This window comes from Pipistrellus hanaki (assembly GCF_964339955.1).
Source record: "Pipistrellus hanaki genome assembly, chromosome: 16".
NCBI classification, from domain to species: Eukaryota; Metazoa; Chordata; class Mammalia; order Chiroptera; family Vespertilionidae; genus Pipistrellus; species Pipistrellus hanaki.
In genome coordinates, this window is record NC_140518.1 from 22,407,635 (window position 1) to 22,430,168 (window position 22,534).

The 22,534-nt window shown below is 37.3% G+C and overlaps 2 protein-coding genes across 4 annotated transcripts in view; one reads left to right on the forward strand and one right to left on the reverse strand.

The window, feature by feature from the left end:
- LOC311610938 (E3 ubiquitin-protein ligase TRIM37) overlaps nucleotides 1-22,534 on the forward strand; it is a 267,677-nt gene that overhangs the window by 102,621 nt on the left and 142,522 nt on the right. The window contains exon 25 of one of the 2 annotated variants that reach the window (XM_084862542.1): nucleotides 7,049-7,103. The exons of the other annotated variant lie outside the window; for it this stretch is intronic. Within the exon in view, the coding sequence (XP_084718668.1) occupies nucleotides 7,049-7,088 (40 nt within the window). The 3' untranslated portion in view covers nucleotides 7,089-7,103. Of the gene's footprint in view, nucleotides 1-7,048; nucleotides 7,104-22,534 lie in introns of those variants that run through there. 2 annotated transcript variants of the gene reach the window in all.
- Nucleotides 1-22,534, reverse strand: part of PPM1E (protein phosphatase, Mg2+/Mn2+ dependent 1E) — a 77,076-nt gene that overhangs the window by 23,567 nt on the left and 30,975 nt on the right. For both annotated transcript variants that reach the window (XR_014793042.1, XM_084862559.1), the window contains exon 2: nucleotides 644-762. Coding sequence is in view for 1 of the 2 variants with exons in the window: in XM_084862559.1 (XP_084718685.1) it covers nucleotides 644-762 (119 nt within the window). In the remaining variant the exon portion in view is untranslated. The remainder of the gene's footprint in view (nucleotides 1-643; nucleotides 763-22,534) is intronic.

A 22,534-nucleotide genomic window follows, 5' to 3' on the forward strand; every position in this document is an offset into this window, starting at 1 on the left:
TTGGAGTAGTAATTCCATAATTTTTATAAAAATTGGTATTTCTTTAGAGCTTATCTAATATGTATAAATCTAATACATTAATAAACATACCTTCTTTAATAAATAAAACCTCATAATTTGCCTAGATAAAAGAAGTAAAATGATCCATGCAATTAAATTAAATTTTGCATAGCTGTCAGAAAGAGCTCTATTTATATAAAATGAAACATAATGAGGTACTGCTACAACTGATTTCTTGAATTTTTATATCTGACTTTTTTACTTGGATTCTTAAAGGTAAGCTAAAATTTTTAAATAGGTTTTGCTCAAACTCTCCTCTCCTTCACTCATCTTTTCTATTGTCTTCCTATTTCTCACTTTACTTTTTCCATTTGTCTGGGTATTAATAATAATATCCTGTCATGATAATCTCATTCCAATTACTTTCACATATTTTCATATATACCTGTATGTTCCCTTTTTTCCCTCCTTTTATTAATTAGTTTGAAAAAAAGAATTTTTTTGCTATTTTTTTCTCTTGCTACCACTATACAATTAAATCAGTGGGTAAATTAAAATTAGTATTTGGCAGACATTTTCTGCGGATCACTACACATGAGGATATTTTAATATTTTCAAACAAATAATGTAGAATGATACTCACCCACAGACCCTTCCGTGCCATCCGTTTCCTTTGGGATATAATGTGCAGAAAGATCACTCTGAAGGACTTCATCTGCTGTGGCTCTGGCTAAAGCGGCAGCCAAAAAGGAAGGGCAATTACTGAAAGAGAAAAATAAAAGGCTATTTCACTAAGAATTGGGAACAATAAATTCAGCATTATTAAAACAAAATTATATCATTAAACAATACCCAACACATTTATTGAGTGCAAATTATGTACTAGGCATTCTGCCTAGGCAGAGTGTATAGATTAGTGAATAACACAGAAATAGCCCCTGACCTAGTGGGACATAAAATCTAGTTATAGAGATGTGATAAGTAAACAGATCTATACTATTAATAGAGGAATATGCAAATTGTTCATGATGCGGTCATAGTAACAGTAACAACCGAACAGCAGGCTGGCAGGCTGCATGGGGTGACAATGCCAGCAGGGGGTTAGTGAGGGGCGACCAAACGACTGAGCAGCAGGCTGCGTGAGGCAACCAGGCCGGGGGGGTGGGGGGGGGCTGTTAGAGGGGGGCAGTTGGAGGCAACCAGGCCGGCAGGCAGGTGAGCAGTTAGGAGTCAGCGGTCCCAGATTGTGAGAAGGATGTCCAACTGCCAGTTTAGGCCCAATATAGAAGGGCATCCTCTAGAGCAGTGGTTCTCAACCTTTTTAATGCCGTGACCCTTTAATACAGTTCCTCATGTTGTGGTGACCCCCAACAATAAAATTATTTTCATTGCTACTTCTATAACTAATTTTGCTACGGTTAATGAATCATAATGTATATATCTGTGTTTTCCGATGGTCTTAGGTGACCCTGCTAGCGCTTCTCAACCTGTGGGTCGTGACTGTAGCAAAATTAGTTACGAAGTAGCAATGAAAATAATTTTATGGTTGGGGGTCACCACAACATGAGGAACTGTATTAAAGGGTTGCGCCATTAAAAAGGTTGAGAACCACTGCTCTAGAGGTCCCGGATTGAAGAGGGTGCAGGCTGGGCTGAGGGGGGATCCCCACCCCTGCACGAATTTCATGCACTGGGCTTCTAGTTGGATATAATTTAAAACTAGGACAAGTTTTATAAAGAAAATAAATGGGGTACAGTGAAAGAAAATAAAAGAGGGGTAACTCCTTAGAATGGTTAGGAATGCTGTACCTTGAAGGATGAGAAAGCCTCAGTTATGTAGGGATGAGAATTTTGGAGAGAATATCCCAGGCATAGAAAATAACATGTGTACAAACCCTTTCTGAGACTTTGGTATGTTTGAGGAACTGAAAGAAGCCCAAAGAAGATGAAGTACAGTGCATAAGAAGAAAAATGACAGGGAATATAGTCAGAGGAACAGGCATCTTTTAGATTTTGGTATGAAATTTAGATTTTATTCAAAATGTTGTGCGAAGTCACTGATTATTGTGAGCAAGAGAATTAAAATATTACTTTAAATATTATTAAATAATAATTAAAATATTGCTTTGCTGTGTCAAATGAAATTGGAAGTGAGTAAAAATGAGTAATAGTAACTAATAAGGAAATAGTTGGAATCCCAGGCCAACAACTCTAACCACTGGCAACCGGCTAGGGTGAACCCGCAACCTTTTGGTGTATGGGACGACGCTCCAACCAAGTGAACCAACTTAATGGGAGAGAAGTCTTTTAACAAATGGTGCTGAGACAATTGTATATCTATACAAAATAATCACGTTAAGACTCTCTCCTTACATCATATACACAATTTTAGTCAAAATGGATCATAGACCTAAACGTAAGAGCTAACACAATAAAAATCTTAAAAGAAAACAGCAGTAAAACCTCATGACCTTGAATTAGGCAATGGTTTTCCTAAATATGAAACAAAAAACACAAGCAATGAAATAAACAAGTTAAATAGGACTGTGAATCAAGAACATGAAAGGACACCCAGCCAGGTGTGGCTAAGCGGTAGAGCATGGACCTATGAACCATGGGGTCATGGTTCAATTCCCAGTCGGGGCACATGCCCAGGTTGTGGGCTGGATCCCTAGTTGGGGGCATGCAGAAGGCAGATGATCAGTGATTCTCATCATTATTAGTTCTATCTCTCCCTCTCCCTTTCTCTCTGAAATCAATAAAAAATATTCCTAAAAAAAGAAAGTGAAAGGACAACTCACAGAATGGTAGAAAATATTTGCAAATCATAACTGATAAGAGACTAGTATTTAGAACATATAAAAAACTATTTTAACTCAATAATGAAAAGACACCCCAATTTAAAAATGGACAAAGGATATGAATATTTTTCTAAAGAAGATCTATAAATAGAAGAAAACCATAAGAGACTCAAAATCATTAGTCATTAGGAAAATGCTAATCAAACCCACCACTTCACACTGAGAAGGATGACTATTAAAAAAAAAAAAAGGCAACAAGTGCTGACCACATAGAAAAATTCAAACTCTCATATATTTCTGGTGGGAATGTAAAATGGTGCAACAGCTTTGGCAGTTCCTTAAAATGTTAAATATACAATGCAACTATATGGCTCAGCAATTCCACTCGTAGGTATATATTCAAGAGAAATAAAAACATACTTCTACACAAGAACCCAGACATGAATGTTCATAGCAGCATTATTCATAATAGCAAAAAAGTAAAAACAACCAAATGTCCACCAATTGATTATGGATATTCATGCAATGGAATTTTTATTCAGCCATAAAAGGAATGAAGTATTGCTACATGCTACAATGTGTATGAACCTTAAAAACATGGTAAGTGACAGAAATTAGTCACAAAAGATCACATATTGGATGATTCCATTTCTATGAAAAGTCCAGAATAGGCAATCTATTACAACAGAAAGTAGAGGAAAGCCTAGGGCTGGGAGGCAGAACAAACAGGGAGGAACTGCTGGTAGGGGGTTTCTTTTAAGGGGATAAAAATGTTCTACATCTTAGACTGTAGTGATGGTTAATTCTGAATACACTATTATAGTAACACCACTGAATTGTACAATTTATGAGTGCAGTTTTTAAAGTATGTAAATTATATCTTTAAAAAATATGTTTAAAAAAGTCATTGGCTTTGTCAAGAACCACTGAATAGAGGCAGTATCTGAAAGGGGGTATGAAGACGGGGGAAGTTTGTAGTTTTAGAATGGTGCAGAATCTGACTGCATACTAAATGAAGTGATCTAGTAGAGAAAGATTGATAGATAATGCAAAAGAGAGGGAAGGAACAAAGTTCTTGGAAGGCAATGAGGAATGACATCCGGTTCATATATGGAAATATTGATCTTTGATAGGATGAGGCACATTTCCTTAATTGGAAAAGGAAGAAAATAGGGACAGATGCAAGTGGGTTTCCAATTTCTGGGAAACTAAGGGAGTTCACATCAAATGGTTTGATTCAACAATAGCTATTTAGGCTTACAATGTTCCAGGCCCTGTTCTACTCCACAGGATATACAGATGCCCAAAAAATACCCCCCCAAAAAAATTTTTTGGATCTGCCTTTGGAGCTTACATTCTAGAGAATGGCTTCTCAACTTTGGTTGCATCAGAATCACCTGCAGGCTTGTTAAAACACAGATTGCTGGGCCCTAACCCTAGCGTTTCTGACTAAGTAGCCCTGGAGTAGAGGCTGAGAATTCTCATTTCTAACAAGTTCCCATATGATGTTCATGGTGCTGGTCTGGGGATCACACTGAGAACCATTGGGTGATATCAACTGGGTGGTGAGGGTAGAAAGCATATGGGGCAGAAGGGAGGAAGAGAAAATATGAAGCAGTCATATCAGAGAGTAGTAGGACTGTCAAACAGTACCAAGAGATTATTGGAAGTTTGAGACAATGTTTTGTTTTGTTTCTAATATATTTTATTGATTTTTTACAGAGAGGATGATAGAGGGATAGAGAGTTAGAAACATCGATGAGAGAGGATCATCGATCAGCTGCCTCTTGCACACCCCCCACTGGGGATGTGCCCACAACCAAGGCACATGCCCTTGACCGGAATAGAACCTGGGACCTTTCAGTCCGCAGGCCGACGCTCTATCCATTGAGCCAAACCGGTTTTGGCGAGACAATGTTTTAATGAAACCAGTCTTGCTGGTTCTATGTTCATGTGCTGGAACATGTGTAGGTTAAAAAAAAATGTTTGATTCATCAAGATTTGAGGTTTTGCAAAGTGATTCTATAAAAGTAAAGAAGAGACATGGAAACTGATTATATTTTTAAGGATATGATTACAATGCTCGACCATGTACTATTGGCTAAGAAAGAACAAGCATGAGTTGCAAATCAATGTGGTATAAATGTAATTTAAAAACTGTAGTGGGAGTACTTGAGCACATAACCTAGGACAGAATGTTATAGTCTGAGAACAGAATGCTCTATATGAGTTTGGAGCTGGTGTAATTTTTGTGATGTTTTATGTGAGACCAAGAAAATTAGTGGTTTAGAAGCAGATAAAGTGACAATGTTTAAGTTTTAAGTCCCTAAGGGGAAGGGGACTAGAAATTCTCTTTATTTTTCATCAGTATTTCTCAAATTATGTTATAATCCATTAGTGGGTAATAAAATCAATTTATGAATTGTGACCAGTATTAAAAAAAAAAAATAGAACAGGGTATTTGAAGTAGCTAAGTATTCCAGGTGTGTGTGTGTGTGTGTGTGTGTGTGTTTTGAACCCTGATTTTTACAGAAAAAAAAAAAAAAAAAACACAACTCCGTAATAGGCAGTTGCTGCCCTTCATAATTATGAAATAAATTAATAAATTGGTGGCATCTTTTGAAGTCCAAATGCTTTATAAACAGCATTACCATTTCTCCTTTCATGCTAGATTAATTGAATTCTTCCTTATGAGACAAAATTTTCCTTCATACACCATAACTATCTTTAGCATTGCTTGTTTTTACCTTTCAAGCATGCTTTACTTGGAGTAATTGGACATATCCAAATATTTTGCCTAAGGCGACTTTATACTAACAGTATTAACATTTATTTGGTCCTTCTGTTTGTTTTAAAATTTATATTTAAAATCATCTCTAGCCGAAACCGGTTTGGCTCAGTGGTACAGCGTCGGTCTGCAGATTGGAAGGTCCCGGGTTCGATTCCGTTCAAGGGCATGTACATTGGTTGCAGGCACATCCCTGGTAGAGGGCATGCAGGAAGCAGCTGGTCAATGTTTCTTTCTCATCGATGTTTCTAGCTCTCTGTCCCTCTCCCTTCCTCTCTGTAAAAAAATCAATAAAATATATTTTTAAATGATCTTTAGCCAAAACCAGTTTGGCTCAGTGGATAGAGCGTTGGCCTGCGGAATGAAGGGTGCTGTGTTCGATTCCAGTCAAGGGCATGTACCTGGGTTGCAGGCACATCCCCAGTGGGGGGATGTGCAGGAGGCAGCTGATCGATGAATCTCTCTCATTGGTGTTTCTAATTCTCTATCCCTCTCAATAAAAAATCAATAAAATATATGTAAAAAAATAAAATAAAATCATCTTTAAAAATCTTTATTGTAATCCTGTTTCCCAGAATTAAAAAAATAAAAAAGTATATTTGGATCTAAGTTCACTAAAGGTAAAACCTTTAGGAAGACTGAAAGAACTATTAGTCTCATTAATGTGTCATCTGCAAATACATTTTTAGTCACAGTTAATGTAATTTCTTACTTTTTGTCAGACAGAATGAAAATATTTTCAGTGAAGTAGGGAAGAGGATTAGCTGACTAATAGCTAGATATAAAACATCAAGCTAGACTAGACACTTCACCCACATCTGATATTCCTACATGTCAGAAAGCTATCAGTAGAGTAGTCTTAGATTTTGACTCTGAAGTGAAAGTGATTATTTCTAAAAAATCAGAAGCAAAATGTATTTTAAAATATAGTCACATCAGAGAATATTTGATACAACTCAAATAGAAGGTTATAATTAAAGCTTGTCATTTTTAAGAGAATTACCAGGAGTGAATAACAAGATAATAACATAGCAAACCACCTTTTTCCATCATTTCTCATTTAGTGCTTGAAAGATCTTTATACAGAAGGTTTTAAAGTTAGATAAATGTACTACATAGCAAATATCAGAGGAGGGCCAACACTCCTGGCAATTTGGAGGGTTGGGATACAGATGAGTATTATCTGGTACATTACATATTGAGAATGTTGCTGAAGTAGAATATCATTAGAAATGTCTTAATTTTTGCAGAGTATGTCATTTTGGGGACTGGCTCTTTTGAAGTCAAATTAATCTTGTCAGTCCAAATATAGTCCAAAAACAAACCTTTGCTATTTGTTAACATATATATCTGAGATGCTTACCATTCCTATCTTAAAGTAATTCATGTCCTGAGAACAAAAAGGAAATATTTCATACCAACTTGTTACTTTCTTGTTTGTTTTAAACATCAAAATACAGACTTTATATACTCCTAGGAGAAACCAAGATGGCGGCATAGGTAAATACCTAAGCTGCTGCCTCGTACAACAATTTCAAAACTGCAACTGAGGGACAAAGCAGACATCATCCAGAACCACAGGAAAGCTGGCTGAGTGGAAATTCTACAACTAGAGGGAGAGAGAGGAGCACACAAAGAGTCAGAGGAGCTGCAAAAGGCTGAGGTATGAAGACGCACGCGGAGAAGACAGACGGCTGAGTGCCTGGCTGGCTTTCTCTAGCGGGAGGGAGACAGACGCTCCTGACTGCACTGAACTTCAATTCTGGGCGAGAACCTGGGAATCCAGATTCATTGGGGAGAAACTGGACTGTCTGGCAGCGGGTGAAACTCGAGGGCGGCTTTTTCTCAGAGGTGCTTGTAGCAATTACCGACAGACACTGAGACCCAGGGGCCTCATAGGACAGGGCTGACGAGAAGCCAAGGCTGTCTGCTCAGCTCTGAGACACTGCCCCATCCAAGCTGAGCAGAGGCTTTTGCAATTTTGCAAGTCTTGTCTCATAAGGGTGTCTCCAGCACAGAAGTTCTCCCGGCATAGACACATCTGATCTCAGCCAATTGGCCTGGAGGTCAATTCCTCCCAGTGATACAAACAGCAATCAAGGCTTAACTACAACAAGGCTGAGAACACAGTCCACAGCGGGGTGAACCAAGAGTGTCCACCTCAGGTAACTGGGAGGCTGAGCCACTGTGCCCTATAGGACACCTACCACACAAAGCTACTCTACCAACTCAGGGAAGCAGCAAAAATGTGGAGACAGAGAAACAGATCACAAATGAAAGAAATGGAGAAAAGCAAATGACTGGATATAGAGTTCAAAACCACGGTTATAAGGTTTTTCAAGAATTTCCTAGAAAAGGCCAATAAATTTAGTGAAACCCTCAAGGATATGGAAAAGGACCAACTAGAAATTAAAAATACACTGACTGAAATAAAAAATATTATACAGAAACAGACTTTATATACTTCTAGATAAAAATCCTAGTCTAGTTTATGTCTAAGTCATATATAAACTATATGCATAAATAACTCTAAACAATGTTGAAATATCATTAATAGGGGTCCAATTAGTTTTAATTTTTTCAGTTTGGTCACATTAGCCCAGCCTACCCCTTTCACAGACCGGGAGCTCTCAGGGGCAGGAGGCAACCCGGCAATCAGGGGTAAGCGATGCCCCCTTCACACCTCTGCTGCTGCCACTGCCAGCAGCGTAAGCCTTAGCCAGCCCTGGTTACCTGACCCTCAGGTGGCCCTGGGCAGCTGGGCAGCCACCATCTGAGGCTTGCCTGTGCCTCGGCCGGCCCTGGCCAGCTGGAGGCTGAGAATACTGGGGGACTCCGGAGGCAGGGCTGAGGGAATTGGGCACCACCATCTTGTGGCTGTGGGCGCAATGTTTTTAATAAATCATTTCATTTTATTAAAGCTATTTATGTTCATAAATACATGAATATATATTTGAATTTCTGTGTATACTGACTTTCTCAATGTTATATATTATAAAGCAATAGTCCAAACTCTGTTAAAATTCACAAACTGAATTCTGTAAACAAAGCACAAGTTTTATTCTTCAGACAAAGTCAATCTTAACTCTTCAATTCTATTTCAAAAACAACTACAGACAAAACATGCTTGGTAGATTTCAATTATAAAAATACAACTTCATTCTAATGACCTTCAACAGTTCAGTACTTACCAATGTTTATATAAATTATTTTATTTTATTTTACTTTAAGTCTGTCTTTTCCCAAATTAGACATTTAAAAAGCCATACAGTATATCTGGTAGCAGTATTTAAGGATAAAGCAGATGTTAAATCATTGTTATGAACTGAAAGTTTAGTCCTCCTCCCTCAAATTCATATGTTGAAATTCTAATCCCCACTGGAGGTGGAACCTTTGAACAATGATTAGGTCACGAAGGTTGGGCCCTTGTAAATGGGATTAGTGCCCTTATAAAAGTGCTCCCACCCTGTCCAGCAGGACTGGCTCAGATGGTTGAGCATTGGCCTGTACTCCCAAAGGTTGTGGATTTGATTCTTGGTCAAGGCACATACCTGGGTTGTGGGTTTGATCCCTGGTATTGATGTTCCTCTCTCACACATCAATGTTTCTCTCTATTGCTCTCTGTGAGCATGAGGATTAAATAAGTATATAAATAAATGTGCTCTTAGCCTTTAAACCATGTGAGGATCCAAGGTGAAGATAGTCATCTTTGAACCACTAAGACAGCAAAACTACTAGCATCTTGATCTTGAACACTGCAGCCTCCTGAACTGTATGAAATAAATTTTTATTATTTATAAGCCATCCAATCTATGATAATTTGTAGTGCAGGTCAAACACACTAAGACCACCATTATGGAAACTACTTATAATCAGTGGATGGAGACATTAATTATTATATATGGGTCTTTGTTACCTAAATTTTTTTAGGTTCTTCATTTAATTATTTTCTAATTACAGTTTGCATAAAATATTAGTTTTAAGTGTACAACATAGCAATTAGACATTTATATGCCTTATGAAGGGATCGCTCAAGTAAGTCAATACCATCTGACACATAATAGTTATTAAAATATTATTGACTTAGATTCCCTATGTGGTTCTTTATATTCCTGTGATTATTTTTATAACTGGAAATTTGTACTCCTTAATTCCTTTCACCATATTCACCTATCAACCCTAACCCCTTCCCATCTGGTGACAATCAATTTGTTCTCTGTATCTGTAAGTTTGTTTCTGTTTTGTCCCTTTATTTTTTAGATTCCACATTTAAGAGAAATCATATGGAATTTGTCTTTCTCTGGCTGACTTATTTCACTTAGCATAATACCCTCTAGGTCCGCTAATGATATGCTAAGGCCGTTCAACTGCTTGCTATGATGTTCACTGACCACCAGGGGGCAGATCCTCCGATGGTCCCTCCCTAGCCCCAATCATACACCAGTGGGGTCCCTTGGTCTGACCTGTGCTCTCTTGCAATCCAGGACCCCTGGGAGGATGTCAGAGAGCTGGTTTCGGTCTGATGGCAGAAGGACCAGTCACTATGACATTCACTCACCACTAGGTGACAGATGCTCAATGAAGGAGCTGCGCTGCCCTTTGGTGGTCAGTGCGCTCCCACAGGGGGAGTGCCGCTCAACCAGAAGTTGGGCTTATGGCTGGCAAGCGCAGCAACGGTGGCAGGAGCCTCTCCTGCCTCCGTGGTAGCACTAAAGCTGTCCAACTGTGAGAGGGCGAAGGCTAGGTTGAGGGATCCTTCCCTCGAGTGAATGAATTTTGTGCACCAGGCCTCTAGTTGTAAATAAAGCTGCAATGAACATGGGGCACAAATATTTTTGAGTTATTGTTTTGTCATTTCTCTGGATAACTACCCAGAGGTTAAATTGTTGGGTCACATATTAGTTCAAGTTTTAATTTTCTGATAAATCTCCATCCTGTTTTTCTACAGTGGCTGCACCAATCTACATTCCCACTAACAGAATACCAGGGCTCCCTTTTCTCCACATCTTCACCTACACTTGTTTATTGGTGTATTAATGATAACCATTTGACAGGTGTGAGGTAATATATCACTGTGGTTTTAATTTGTATTTCTCTAGTGATTAGTGACACTGGACATCTTTTCATATATCTGTTGGCCATCTGAACATCCTCTTTGAAGAAGTGTCTATTGAGGTCCTCTGCCATTCTTTTAATCAGATTGTTTGGCCTTTTTTATATTAAGTTGTATGAATTCCATATATTTTGGATACGAACCCCTTTTCGGGTGTATCATTGGCAAATATCTTCTCCCATTCAGGAGACTGGATTTTTGTTTTGTTAATGTTTTCCTTTGCTGTGAAAAAAACTTTTTAGTTTGATGTAGTCCCGTTTGTTTATTTATTTTTTTTTCTTTTGTTTTCCTTCCTAAGGAGACATTTCCAATAAATATTGCTAAGAGCAATGCCAGAGTTTACTGCCTATTTTTTCTTCTAGGAGTTTTACAGTTTTAGAGCTTACATTTTAAGTCTTTAACCCATTTTGAACTTATTTTTGTATATTGTCTAAAAAAGTGTTATCATTTCATTTTTTTTTTTTTGCATGTATTTGCCCAGTTTTCCCAACATAACTTATTAAAGAGACTGTCTTTACCCCCATTTTATATTTTTGCCTTCTTTGTCATAAATTAATTGACCGTATAGGCATAGGTTTATTTCTGGGCTTCCTATTCTGTTCCACTGATCTATGTATGTGTTTTCATGCCATACATAGTATAACCTTAAAGTATAACTTGATTTCAGGTAGCATGATACCTCCAACTTTGTTCTTCTTTCTCAATATTGCTTTGTCTGTTACCTAAAGACATTAAAGACTATATTTAGATAACCCTAGCTGGCTGGGCTCAGTAGATAGAGGTCGGTCTGCGGACTGAAGCGTCACGGGTTTGATTTCAGTCAAGGGCATATGACTTGGGTCGTAGGCTTGATCTCCAGTAGAGGGCGTGCAGGAAGCAGCTGATCAATGATTCTCTCTCATCATTGATGTTTCTATCTCTCTCTCCCTTCCTTTCTGAAACTAATAAAAATATTTTTAAAAAAAGACTATACATAGATGTATCTCAGTTACTCAGAAATCACTTTAGCTAATAATTTTAAAACTGTGATTTCTCTAGATTGCTATAAGATTTTTTATTTTTTTAACAATGAAGAGTAATTAAGAATCACTACTGACTTTGAAGCCTGGACATACATAGTTGCACACTGAGGGAGGCCTAAAATTTCTGGCAACTTGTTATTCAGCTAACTTTTTGGAGACAGGAGGTTATAGCAGAAATATAAGAAGTTAGAAAGCCACGTTCTAATTCTAGCTGTGTAACCTTGTAAAAGATGCTAAAATGCTGGATTTCAGTTTCTTCAATTGGAAAATTAAGAAATTGTAATAAAATAACTCTAAAGTCTCTTTCAGGTCTAAAATTAAAATTCTAATTCTATCATTTTATTTCAAATAACATTTTTAATTTCAAAAATAGGACAAATGCAACTTAAAAGTATAAAGACACTCCTGATCCAAACAATATTTTCACAAAGGCCAGCAGAATGGAAATAAACTCTATATATTCCTTTTGTAGGCAATATGGGGTACTCTATAGACTAGGTGTATTCTCAAAAGTTGGATGTATATTTATTTTGATAAAATAAATATACACACACTAGTTAGGAAAAAAATCTTTCAGATTTTATATAACCTTTTTTCTTGGAGACTCTTGTTAAGCTTCATATAAAATAATAGTTAGCAACTGATTCTGAAACTTTATATTTATTCAAACAAAAGAGTACTATTTCCTGCCTCTTTATAAATATTTATTTATAAGAGCTTATTATTCTATTTCCATTCTATAGGTTGATATAATGCAATCTACATTTTCTTTTTAAATTTATTTCTTTAATTATGGTTTCTCATTAGAGGAAAGGTGTCAGATTGTAACTGAATATGAAAGTTGGCTCTCTTTCAGCACTACTAATATATATTGCTCTCTTGATTTATAAAGCAGGAACTACAATAGATTATTCTAGCATAAAAACACATTTAATTTGCATCATTTTCAGTATAAACAGTGGATAAGTTCTGTTAGATGAACAGGGTAGTATTTTATTCGGATCTTTTTCTAAGTTGACTTGTTAGTACTTTCCACATGCATTTAAGACAATACACATTTCAAGACTACATACTGAATTCTTGTTATAAACCAAGCCAGGAAGCATTTTCATCACAATGCCAAACCTACACAAATCACTAAAGACATTATTAGATAAATTAGAGGTTTGAAAGTACATCCTTCCTGACACTGGCAATGTAGGCGTCGGCACAGCACCCACAGCTGTGTTTAGGCAGTCTTGGCATATCATTGCTAAGGTAATAAAAATTCTTAAAGGTGGGAAGCTCCCATCAATTAACTTTGAGAGAGATTCATCTGGAGCAGCTTCACCATAGCCCACTTATCATGATGCTATCTACTCAGTATGCCCCTGCTGGGGGAACAGCACTTAAATGTTGAATTTCTGATCACCTCCCCCTAAGTTAACCTAGAGTAACCCATTAACCTAAAAATAAAGAAGGCAAATTATCCACCTGACTTGGTATTATTTTTCTTAGTGGACTAAATGAAGTTAAATTCAGCATTGAGTTTTTTCCCCCCCCCTCTTTAAGCTATTTTATTTCTTTCCATAGCAACCTCTAGGAATGCCACCTGGGTACCCATACTTCACAGATTCTGTCAGCTTTTCTCAAACTAAATGATGCCATGTCACTTATCAAATGACTAGTTCCTCCGGTTCTGAGCTTGAGATCCTCACAACAGAAATTTCATTTCCTACTGCTATTAAATTTTCACAACCTCTTGTTCACACTGACCAGGCTGACATTCAAGGAAAACCAACAGTATCCTAAGTTTTCTGTGAATAGCAATCTAAATGTTAAGCATTTACCAAAGATCAAACTACTGGCAGTGCCACAAGACCACAGAAAATGAGAGCTTAGCAGTAACATCTTTCTTATCATCCTCCTCCGTGACCAAAAGGAATAGCGAGTTTACTGAAACTTCTCAGCATCACATTGCTAAATCCCAGTCTATTCTCAGATCCGACTCACTGGGAAGCATCTGACCACTGATCTTCCCTCTACTTTGATAAACTTTTCTTTAGGATTCCAGACCACCCTCCTGTGACAGGGTTCTGTCTTCTCAATCTTCCTCTGATGTTCCTTCCTCTTCTTCTGCACTTGTAACTCCTCTCATTATGTTGCTACTCTTTTACTTTTTTCATAGCCTTTATCAATTTCTTGCACACTACATGAAATTACTTTATTGTTTATTTTATGCCTCCATTCTTCCTCCCTCTAGATTGCAAATGTTTTTTGTGTGCTTTTGGTCATCGATGCCTAATGACCAGATCAGTGCCTAACATATATTGAATTTGTACGCATGCTATAAAACTTGGATAGTATCAGTAAATAGGTGATAATCATTGGCAAACAGGAATTAAGTGCATATTGACATTTTTGTTGCCAACTCTAATAACTGGTGTATGCTGAGGTCTCATTTATATTAGAGACTTCAGTCCTTCTCCCTAAAAGATAATGTATTTAAATTTCAAAAGTATGAGAATCCAAGATGGCTGCTCGGGTAGGCACCTAGCCGCAGCCGCACACAACAATTTCTATCTTATCAGTGATGTTTCTCTCTCCCCTTCTCCCTTTCTCCCTGAAATCAATAAAAAGATATTTTTTAAAAATTATTTTCGTTGTTACTTCATAACTGTAATTTTGCAACTGTTATGAATCGTAATGTAAATAACTGTGTATTCCAATGGTCTTAGGCTACCCTACTAGCAGTTCTAAACCGATGCTATAGAGCCTAAGACCATCGGAAAACAGAGATATATACATTATGAGTCATTAACAGTAGCAAAATTACAGTTATGAAGTAGCAACAAAAATAATTTTATGGGAGGATCCAAGATGGCTGCTCGGGTAGACACCTAACCGCAGCAGCACACAACAATTTCAATGGAATACAACTAAAATGTAGAGTGAACATCACCCAGAGCTACAGGTAGTCGACTGACTGAAAATTCTACAACAAAAATAATTTTATGGTTGGAGGTCACCACAACATGAGGAACTGTATTAAAGAGTTGTGGCATTAGGAAGGTTGAGAACCACTGCTCTAGAGCAGTGTTTTCCAACCTTTTTTGGGCAAAGGCACACTTGTTTCATGAAAAAAATCACGAGGCACACCACCATTAGAAAATGTTAAAAAATTTAACTCTGTGCCTATATTGACTATATATAAAGTAATTCTCTTGAATATGAATCAAATAAACACAAAGAAAGTATTTTATAATTACTTTATTATGAAATATTAAGTAAACAAAATAGTGAAAAATTATAAAATTCTTGTCTTGTCTGCACCTACGGCACACCAGGCAACATCTCGCGGCACACTAGTGTGCCGCGGAACAGCGGTTGAAAAACGCTGCTCTAGAGCAAGGGTGGGTGCGTGAAATCATTTGGTCTGGCCCTACCAAGGCATTAGGGGTTAGTTAAATGTTTGACCAAATATAGCAGGCTCATTTTTAAGTTGATAATTTTGTATGGACTGCGAATGATATTATAATTATCCAAATGGCCCTTGGGTTTTCTTTTAGGAGTTTACTGTTTTAGGTCTTTTATTTAGGTTTTTGATCCATTTTTCATAAACTTGTGTGTATGGTATTAGGTAAACATCCAACTTCATTCTTTTGCATGTGGATATCCATTTTCCCCAGCACCATTTGCCTTTGCCTATTGAATGGTCTTGGCACCCTTGTCAAAAATAATTTGACCATATATACAAAGGTTTATTTTATTTCTGGACTCTTTATTCTATTTCATTGATCTATATGTCTTTATGCCAAGACTACACTATTTTGATTACTATAGCATTACATTAAATCAGGAATTGTGAGTCCTTGGTTTTGTTCTTTTTCAAGATTGTTTTGGCTATTTGGGGTCCCTTGAGATTCCATATGAATTTTAGAATAGGTTTTTCTATTTCTGAAAAAAACAATAATTGGAATTTGGATAGGGATTGCACATGGAATCCCTATTTTGCTTTGGGTAATATTGGAATCTTAAAAGTATTACATATTCCAATCAATGAACATGGGATGTCTCCACATTTATACGTCTTCTTTCATTTGTTTCAGCAATGTTTTGTAGTTCATTGTACAAGTTTTTACCTCCTTGGTTAAGTTAATTCTTAAGTATTTTATTCTTTTTTATGCTGTTGTAAATTGGATTGTTTTTATAATTTCCTTTTCATATTTTTCATTGTGTATAAAAATGCAACTGATTTTTGTGGGGGGGCTTTGTACCCTGCTACTTTGCAAAATTCATTTATTAGTTCTATCAGTTTTTTTGTTTGTTTGCTTGTTTTTCCCGGGGCCTTTAAAGTTTCCTACATTTAAGCACATATCATCATCAGATAATTTTATGTTTTTGTTAACAATTTGGATGCCTTTTGTTTCATTTTCTTGCCTAATTTATTTGACTGGAACTTCCAGTAGTACTGTGTTGAAAAGAAGTGGGAAAAGCAGGCAGTACTCTATTGCCTAGAAGTCATGAAAGCTCTGTTCTCATTTATGGTTCACTTGGAAAGGTTGAAGTCTTGCCTAAATCGGTTTGGCTCAGTGGTAGATCGTCAGTCTGCGGACTGAAAGGTCCTGGGTTCAATTCCGGTCAAGGGTATGTACCTTGGTTGCGGGCACATCCCCGGTGGGGGGTGTGCAAGAGGCAACTGGTCGATGTTTCTCTCTCATCGACATTTCTAGCTCTCTCTCTCCCCCTTCCTCTCTGTAAAAAGTCAATAAAATATAATTTTTAAAAAAAAAGGAAAGGTTGAAGTCTTAAAGATATCAACATCCCAGTTTATTTAGATAACATTTAGCTCATAACTGTAGCTCATAAAAACAATGTCTTTCTGTATTATTTATTTATTCATTGTATTTTATTTTAGGTTTAGATTTTGGGTTCAAGAGGCAATGAACATGGCTGAATTCATATCTTTAAAAGTCCTTGAGTAAATATTTCTTGGTCAGGTTTTTAGAAATCTGCATCTTTAAAATATGGTTTGTAAAAGAAAGAAAGAAAGAGAAGAGATCCACAAAACTATTTCAGGGAATTTATGGTAGGTAAAAAGTGCCCCCCTAAAAATAAATTAAATATTATAAATCAGAATGAGTACAGCATTAGACCTAGCCTTACATAAAAGAGGATTTTCTTCTACTTGACACAAATTCCAGTCATCTAAGTAATCTCTACCTGAGAAAGGAATATGCTCCTAGGAATTCTACCAGTTAAATAGTTCAATTTTTGAAGGAACTATTTTTAAATAAGCCTTAGATGTGCACCAAACCCCCAATACGGTTGGCAGCTTCAGAAAAGCTTAATTACCCTGTTATTCTTTTAATCATCCAAAGAAACCCAATCCAGTGACTATCATGGTATTTATTACCTGCTGTGAGCACAGTCAAGTGGATTCCCTACTGTTAAATTCGGAAAATAAAGTAGGGAAGAGAAAAAAAAAAATAGGAATGCTGACAGAGAAAATAACAAAATATAGCAACTAGGGACAAAATGAGATTCACAACCTGGTTTTTGATACTGAGAAATATCTGAAAAACTATTTTCATGAATTATATAAGGATATCTAGGAAGACGCATTTGTTCATAGTGGTAGAATAAAATTCAGGAATTTGCTACAATTTTTTAAAAATGCGATTTCTTAGTGAGCCAGAGAAGAAAATTACTATTAGACACTGAAATGATCTGGTAGGGTCAATAAGTGAAAACCTAAAAAAGCAGAAATAAAGCAAAAAGATGGGTCTTAAAACAATTTTTCTTTTTTGGAGGAAAACCATAACAGCATAAAGTATGTATTATTTATAATGAGAAGAAATAATTGGCAATAGACACCATAACAGGGTTCAAAATCATTTTATCTTCCAGCTATAGTTTCCCTTCTAAAGTCACCATAAAATTGGTTCTGTGCTACATAAGTTAAGAGTAGTGGTATCAAGCTGAGCGAATATGATTGCAGAGAGCTATTTTCTATTTTAAAATGGTTTTTGGAAAGATGTCTCCTTAATGGAAATGTTGAATTATAACCTTAGCAACACGACTGGGCATCCCCTTAAGAAAAACTGTCATAGAAGTAAAGAAATTGAAAAAAAAAAAAAAATAGAAGAATGTATGCTGTATAAAAAAAGTGCTACAGCCCTAGCTGGTTTGGCTCAATGGACAGAGAGAACATTGGCCTACGGACTGAAGGGTCCTGGGTTTGATCCTGGTCAGGGGCATATGCCCAGGTTTTGGGCTTGATCCCGGGGTTGGGGGGGGGGGGGGGTGCGGGAAGCAGCCAATTAATGATTCTCTCTCATCGTTGATGTTTCTGTCTTCTTCCTCTCACTTCCTCTCTGAAATCAATTATATATATTTTATTTATTTATTTTTTTTTTTTTAAGTGCTACAGCCCGGCTCACATGGCTCCGAGGTTGAGCATTGACCCAGGAACCAGGAGGTTGCTGGTTCAATCCCCAGTAGGGGGCATGCAGGAGGCAGCCCATCCACCATTCTCTCTCACCATGGATGTTTCTTTCTCTCTCCCTCTCCCTTCCTCTCTGAAATCAATAAAAATATTTTAAAATATATTTTATTTAATTTTTACAGAGAGGAAGGGAGAGGGATAGAGAGTTAGAAACATCGATGAGAGAGAAACATTGACCAGCTGCCTCCTGCACACCCCCTACTGGGAATGTGCCTGCAACCAATGTACATGCACCTGACTGGAATCGAACCTGGGACCCTTCAGTCCACAGACCTAAGCTCTATCCACTGAACCAAACCAGTTTCGGCAATAAAAATATATATATATTTTTTAAAAGTGCTACAATTCTCTAGCTAGGAAAACAAACATAAACAGTAATAATAGACAGTAATATAATAAGCAATTAAATTATTAACTCTAGGTCTAATGGGAAAAAATCTTATGCACCAGGTATACCCTTTAATTTTCAACAAATATGGACAGTTCTTGTAGTTACTCTGTTGCTAGATAATATATAGTATCACATATTTGTATGGGACTTTATGTTTATAAAAGGTTTCACATATATTACCTTGGCTATCCCTTATTAAACCCTGTGAGGTAGGTATAATAGGCATTAAAATGTAAAAAAGAATTGAAGGAACCATAGATGTCAACCTTCAGTTTGCAGTTAGGAATTTCTCTCTATAGTATCGCTAATATCTAATTACATCTGATAGTTTCTGTTATAATTTCTTTAACGACAGGGATATGAAAAATGAACAAGGCTTAGCTGAGTATTTACTTATTTTCCGTGCCCAGCAGTCCAGGATAAGGAAGAGTTCCCAGCTTCTGAAATACTTGGTGGAGGTCTGCTAATTGCAGCCTCTTTCTCTTTCTCCCTCTTCTGCTTTCTATCTTTCTGTTTTACAGGTAGTGCATCTTTTATCTAAACTATCAATTTAGCCCCTTGATTTTCTTTTGGGGCAGAACTATGCAACATAAAGGCTGAAACATACAGCCTTTTTCCGACCTCTGACAAAACAATTCTAAGTATTAATAGTTTAAAGACCCTTTTAATGGCCACCTTTCCCCAGAATCTAGAGCATACACAGACCAAGCAGTATTGCAATAAAACACCATTTTCCTTTTTTTCCTTGGTGGATAAGTATAAGTAGTCCAATCCCCCAAGATCCGTCCCAAGTGTCCTTTGTGATGAGCCAGCAGCACCCATCCTTGAACAATTTAAGCAAGATTACAGGCAAAGTTACACCCGGCAAACCACCCTAATATACAATATTTACAAGTACGCACAACAGACAGATAACCGTTTGTGGCTTACCATGCACAGCCAGGCAGAATAGCCAGGCAAGGACCTTGAGAGGACACTTGCAACCAGGAGCTGATCAGGCTCACCCAGCCGGGGAGCTACAGACAACTAACTTCCCCCATTTTACAGAGTTACAGTTCACTCAATTCAACTTAGGTTTTAGGCGAGATAGTGGGGATTGCTGAAGCTGCAGCTGGGACTCAAAAGAGGAAAATTCCTGGCAGCGCTTCAAGTAAGATCTAGCCTCAGCCCTGGGAAGCCCCGTCCAGGCAGCAAGCGGGGTCCCCGGTACTCACCCAGGAGGACTTCCCGCCTGTGTCCCATCTGGATCGCCAGAATATGTCACTGGACAACAAGGGGTCCAGACTGCCTGTCCTTATTTGAGCTAATTAAGCAGAGACAAGATGAATCATATATGAGCATTTATTCCAATAATGCCAGCAGTACGGGAGAGCAGCAGGTCATCACAAAAATCTGCCGAGTATTTACTTTTTTATTTATTTATTAAGGTATTACATATGTGTCCTCATACCTCCATTAACTCCCCGAATATTTACTTAAATAGGATCAGGAAAACAGGTCAACAGAAAATTCTACCTATATCAGCTATTTTCTGTTTATTGACAATGTGCTAGGCACATGATCCTTACGGCACTTTTAAGGAGCTAATAGCTGCTTAATCGGAATATTTTACTTGAATCTATTTTTCCCCAAAATATTTAATGACCTTTAAAATATTTTAAATAGAACACTTCTAGAATTCATGTTAAATAGTAGGCATAGCTAAAATATGATTATACCCATTTTATAGATGTGAAAAATGAGTTAAGTAAATTAGTCACATTTAGTAAGTAATGGGGCAGGACCTAGAATACAGATCCTCAATCTACTAATCCAATATTAATTTCATTCCACATTGCAAAGTATGTGAGCTACACTGCATTTTTTTTTTCTTACTAGAGGCCCATTGCACAGATTCGTGCAAGAATGGGCCTTCCTTACCCTGGCTGCAGGCACTGCCTTTGCCTTTCCATCTTCCCACGCTGCCCGGAGGCCCAGAGCGTCTGGGTGCATCGTGGCCATGGCAATGACACAAGCTTCCTGCCCCTGGCTGCTCAGCGCCTGCGTATGCAAATTAACCTGCCATCTTTATTAGGTTAGTTTGCATACTCACTCTGATTGGCTAGTGTGTGTCACAAAGGTACAGTCAATTTGCATCTTTCTCTTTTATTAGTATAGATTGTTATCATTTTATTCATCCTCACCCAAGGGTATTTTCCCATTGATATTTAGAGAGAGTGGAAGGGAGAGGGAGGAGAGACAGAGAGAGAAACCTCCCACATAGGGTCCAGGGATCAAGCCTGCAACTGAGGTATGTACCTTGACCTCGAATTAAACCTGGACCCTTCAAGTCTGCAGGCCGACATTCTCTCCATTTAGCCAAACCAGCTATGGCTACAGTGCATTTTAATAGAGAAAAATATTATAAAAGTATCTTAAATTTACAGCAAAAATAAAACTATTTGGGATATAATAATAGTGTGTTTTTTTTAACTTATTGATTTTGACCATTGCAACTGATATACTTGTGAGATTACTACAAAAACAGGAACAAAGTCTACCCTCCTCTTCTCTCACCGTCCCACCCTCTTCTCCTCCATTTGCTCTCTTTCCCCCACCCCCTCTTCCTCTCTCTCTCTCTTCACACACACACACACACACACACACACACACACACACACACTACAAAATGACAATCTTTGATACTAAGTAGTGAATGATTGTGGGAGATAAATGTCAAAAATCTAGGTTTAAATTAACTTTGTCACAGATTATATATACTTATTAATGAGTGCATTTTAGGGAAAATATAGTGGACAAAACTTACAAAAATCAGGTCTTGTTCACAATGTTATCTCCAAATCCAAAACTGTTAAATTCATGACATCATGTTAACATAACTTACCACTGGTAATACTAACCTTGATCACTTGGGTTATAAGACAGTGTTTTCCAGGTCTCTATACTCTTTAATTTAGAAGTGAGCCACCCCTCAAGATGGGGATGGGTTAACTCCATCTCCTGGAAAAAGGCAATTCACTTCTGTGATTTCTTCTCAAAAACTATAACTCTAGTCTACTCATTTGGAAAACATTATCAGATAAACCCAAATCGAGGAGCCTTCTATAAAACACTTGGTCAGAGCTCCTTAAGTCTGTTAAGGTCATAGGAAACAAGAAATGACTGAGCAACTGTCATAGACAAAAGAGACTACGGAGACATGATGATTACATGCAATATGGTATTCTGGATTGGATCCTGGAACAACAAAAAGGACATTAGTGGTAAAACTATGAATCCCAATTCAGTCTGGAGTTTAGTTAATAGTAGTGTGCCAATGCTTGTTTCTTAGTTTTGCCAAAGGTCCCATGGTAACATAAGACGTTAATGTTAGGGGAAACTGTGTAAGAGGTAACTGGGGAAATTCTCTTACAAGCGTCCTATAAATCTAAAATTATTCAAAACAAAAGAGTTTGCTTTTAAAAAATGTGTTCAAGGGTACATGCTTATAAACTCGTTCATTACTTTGCTGACATCAACTACAGTTCTACTCTTTCCTCAATCCATTCCAGCCATACTGGCCCCTCTATTATTCCTCAAATATACCAACAACGCACCACTTCAGGCCCCCTATACTGTGCATCATTTACTCTGCCTGGAATGACCTTTCTTCAGATACTCATATGGCTCATACCCCTCACTTCCTTAATGTCTCTTTCATCACTAAAGATTTTCTTTCCCATTGTGTATTTTTTAAGAAAACAAAACACAGCTCCTTACCGTCTTTCTTATTACTTATTTCTGAATATATTGTCTGTCTCCCTCCTGTTCTCCACAGGGGCACAGTCAATTTTGTTCACTGCTTTATCGCCAGCACCTAGTATATAGTAGGCACTCATTAAGTACTTATTGAATAAATGGATTACTTCATATTAAAAGCAGATTTTATAAATT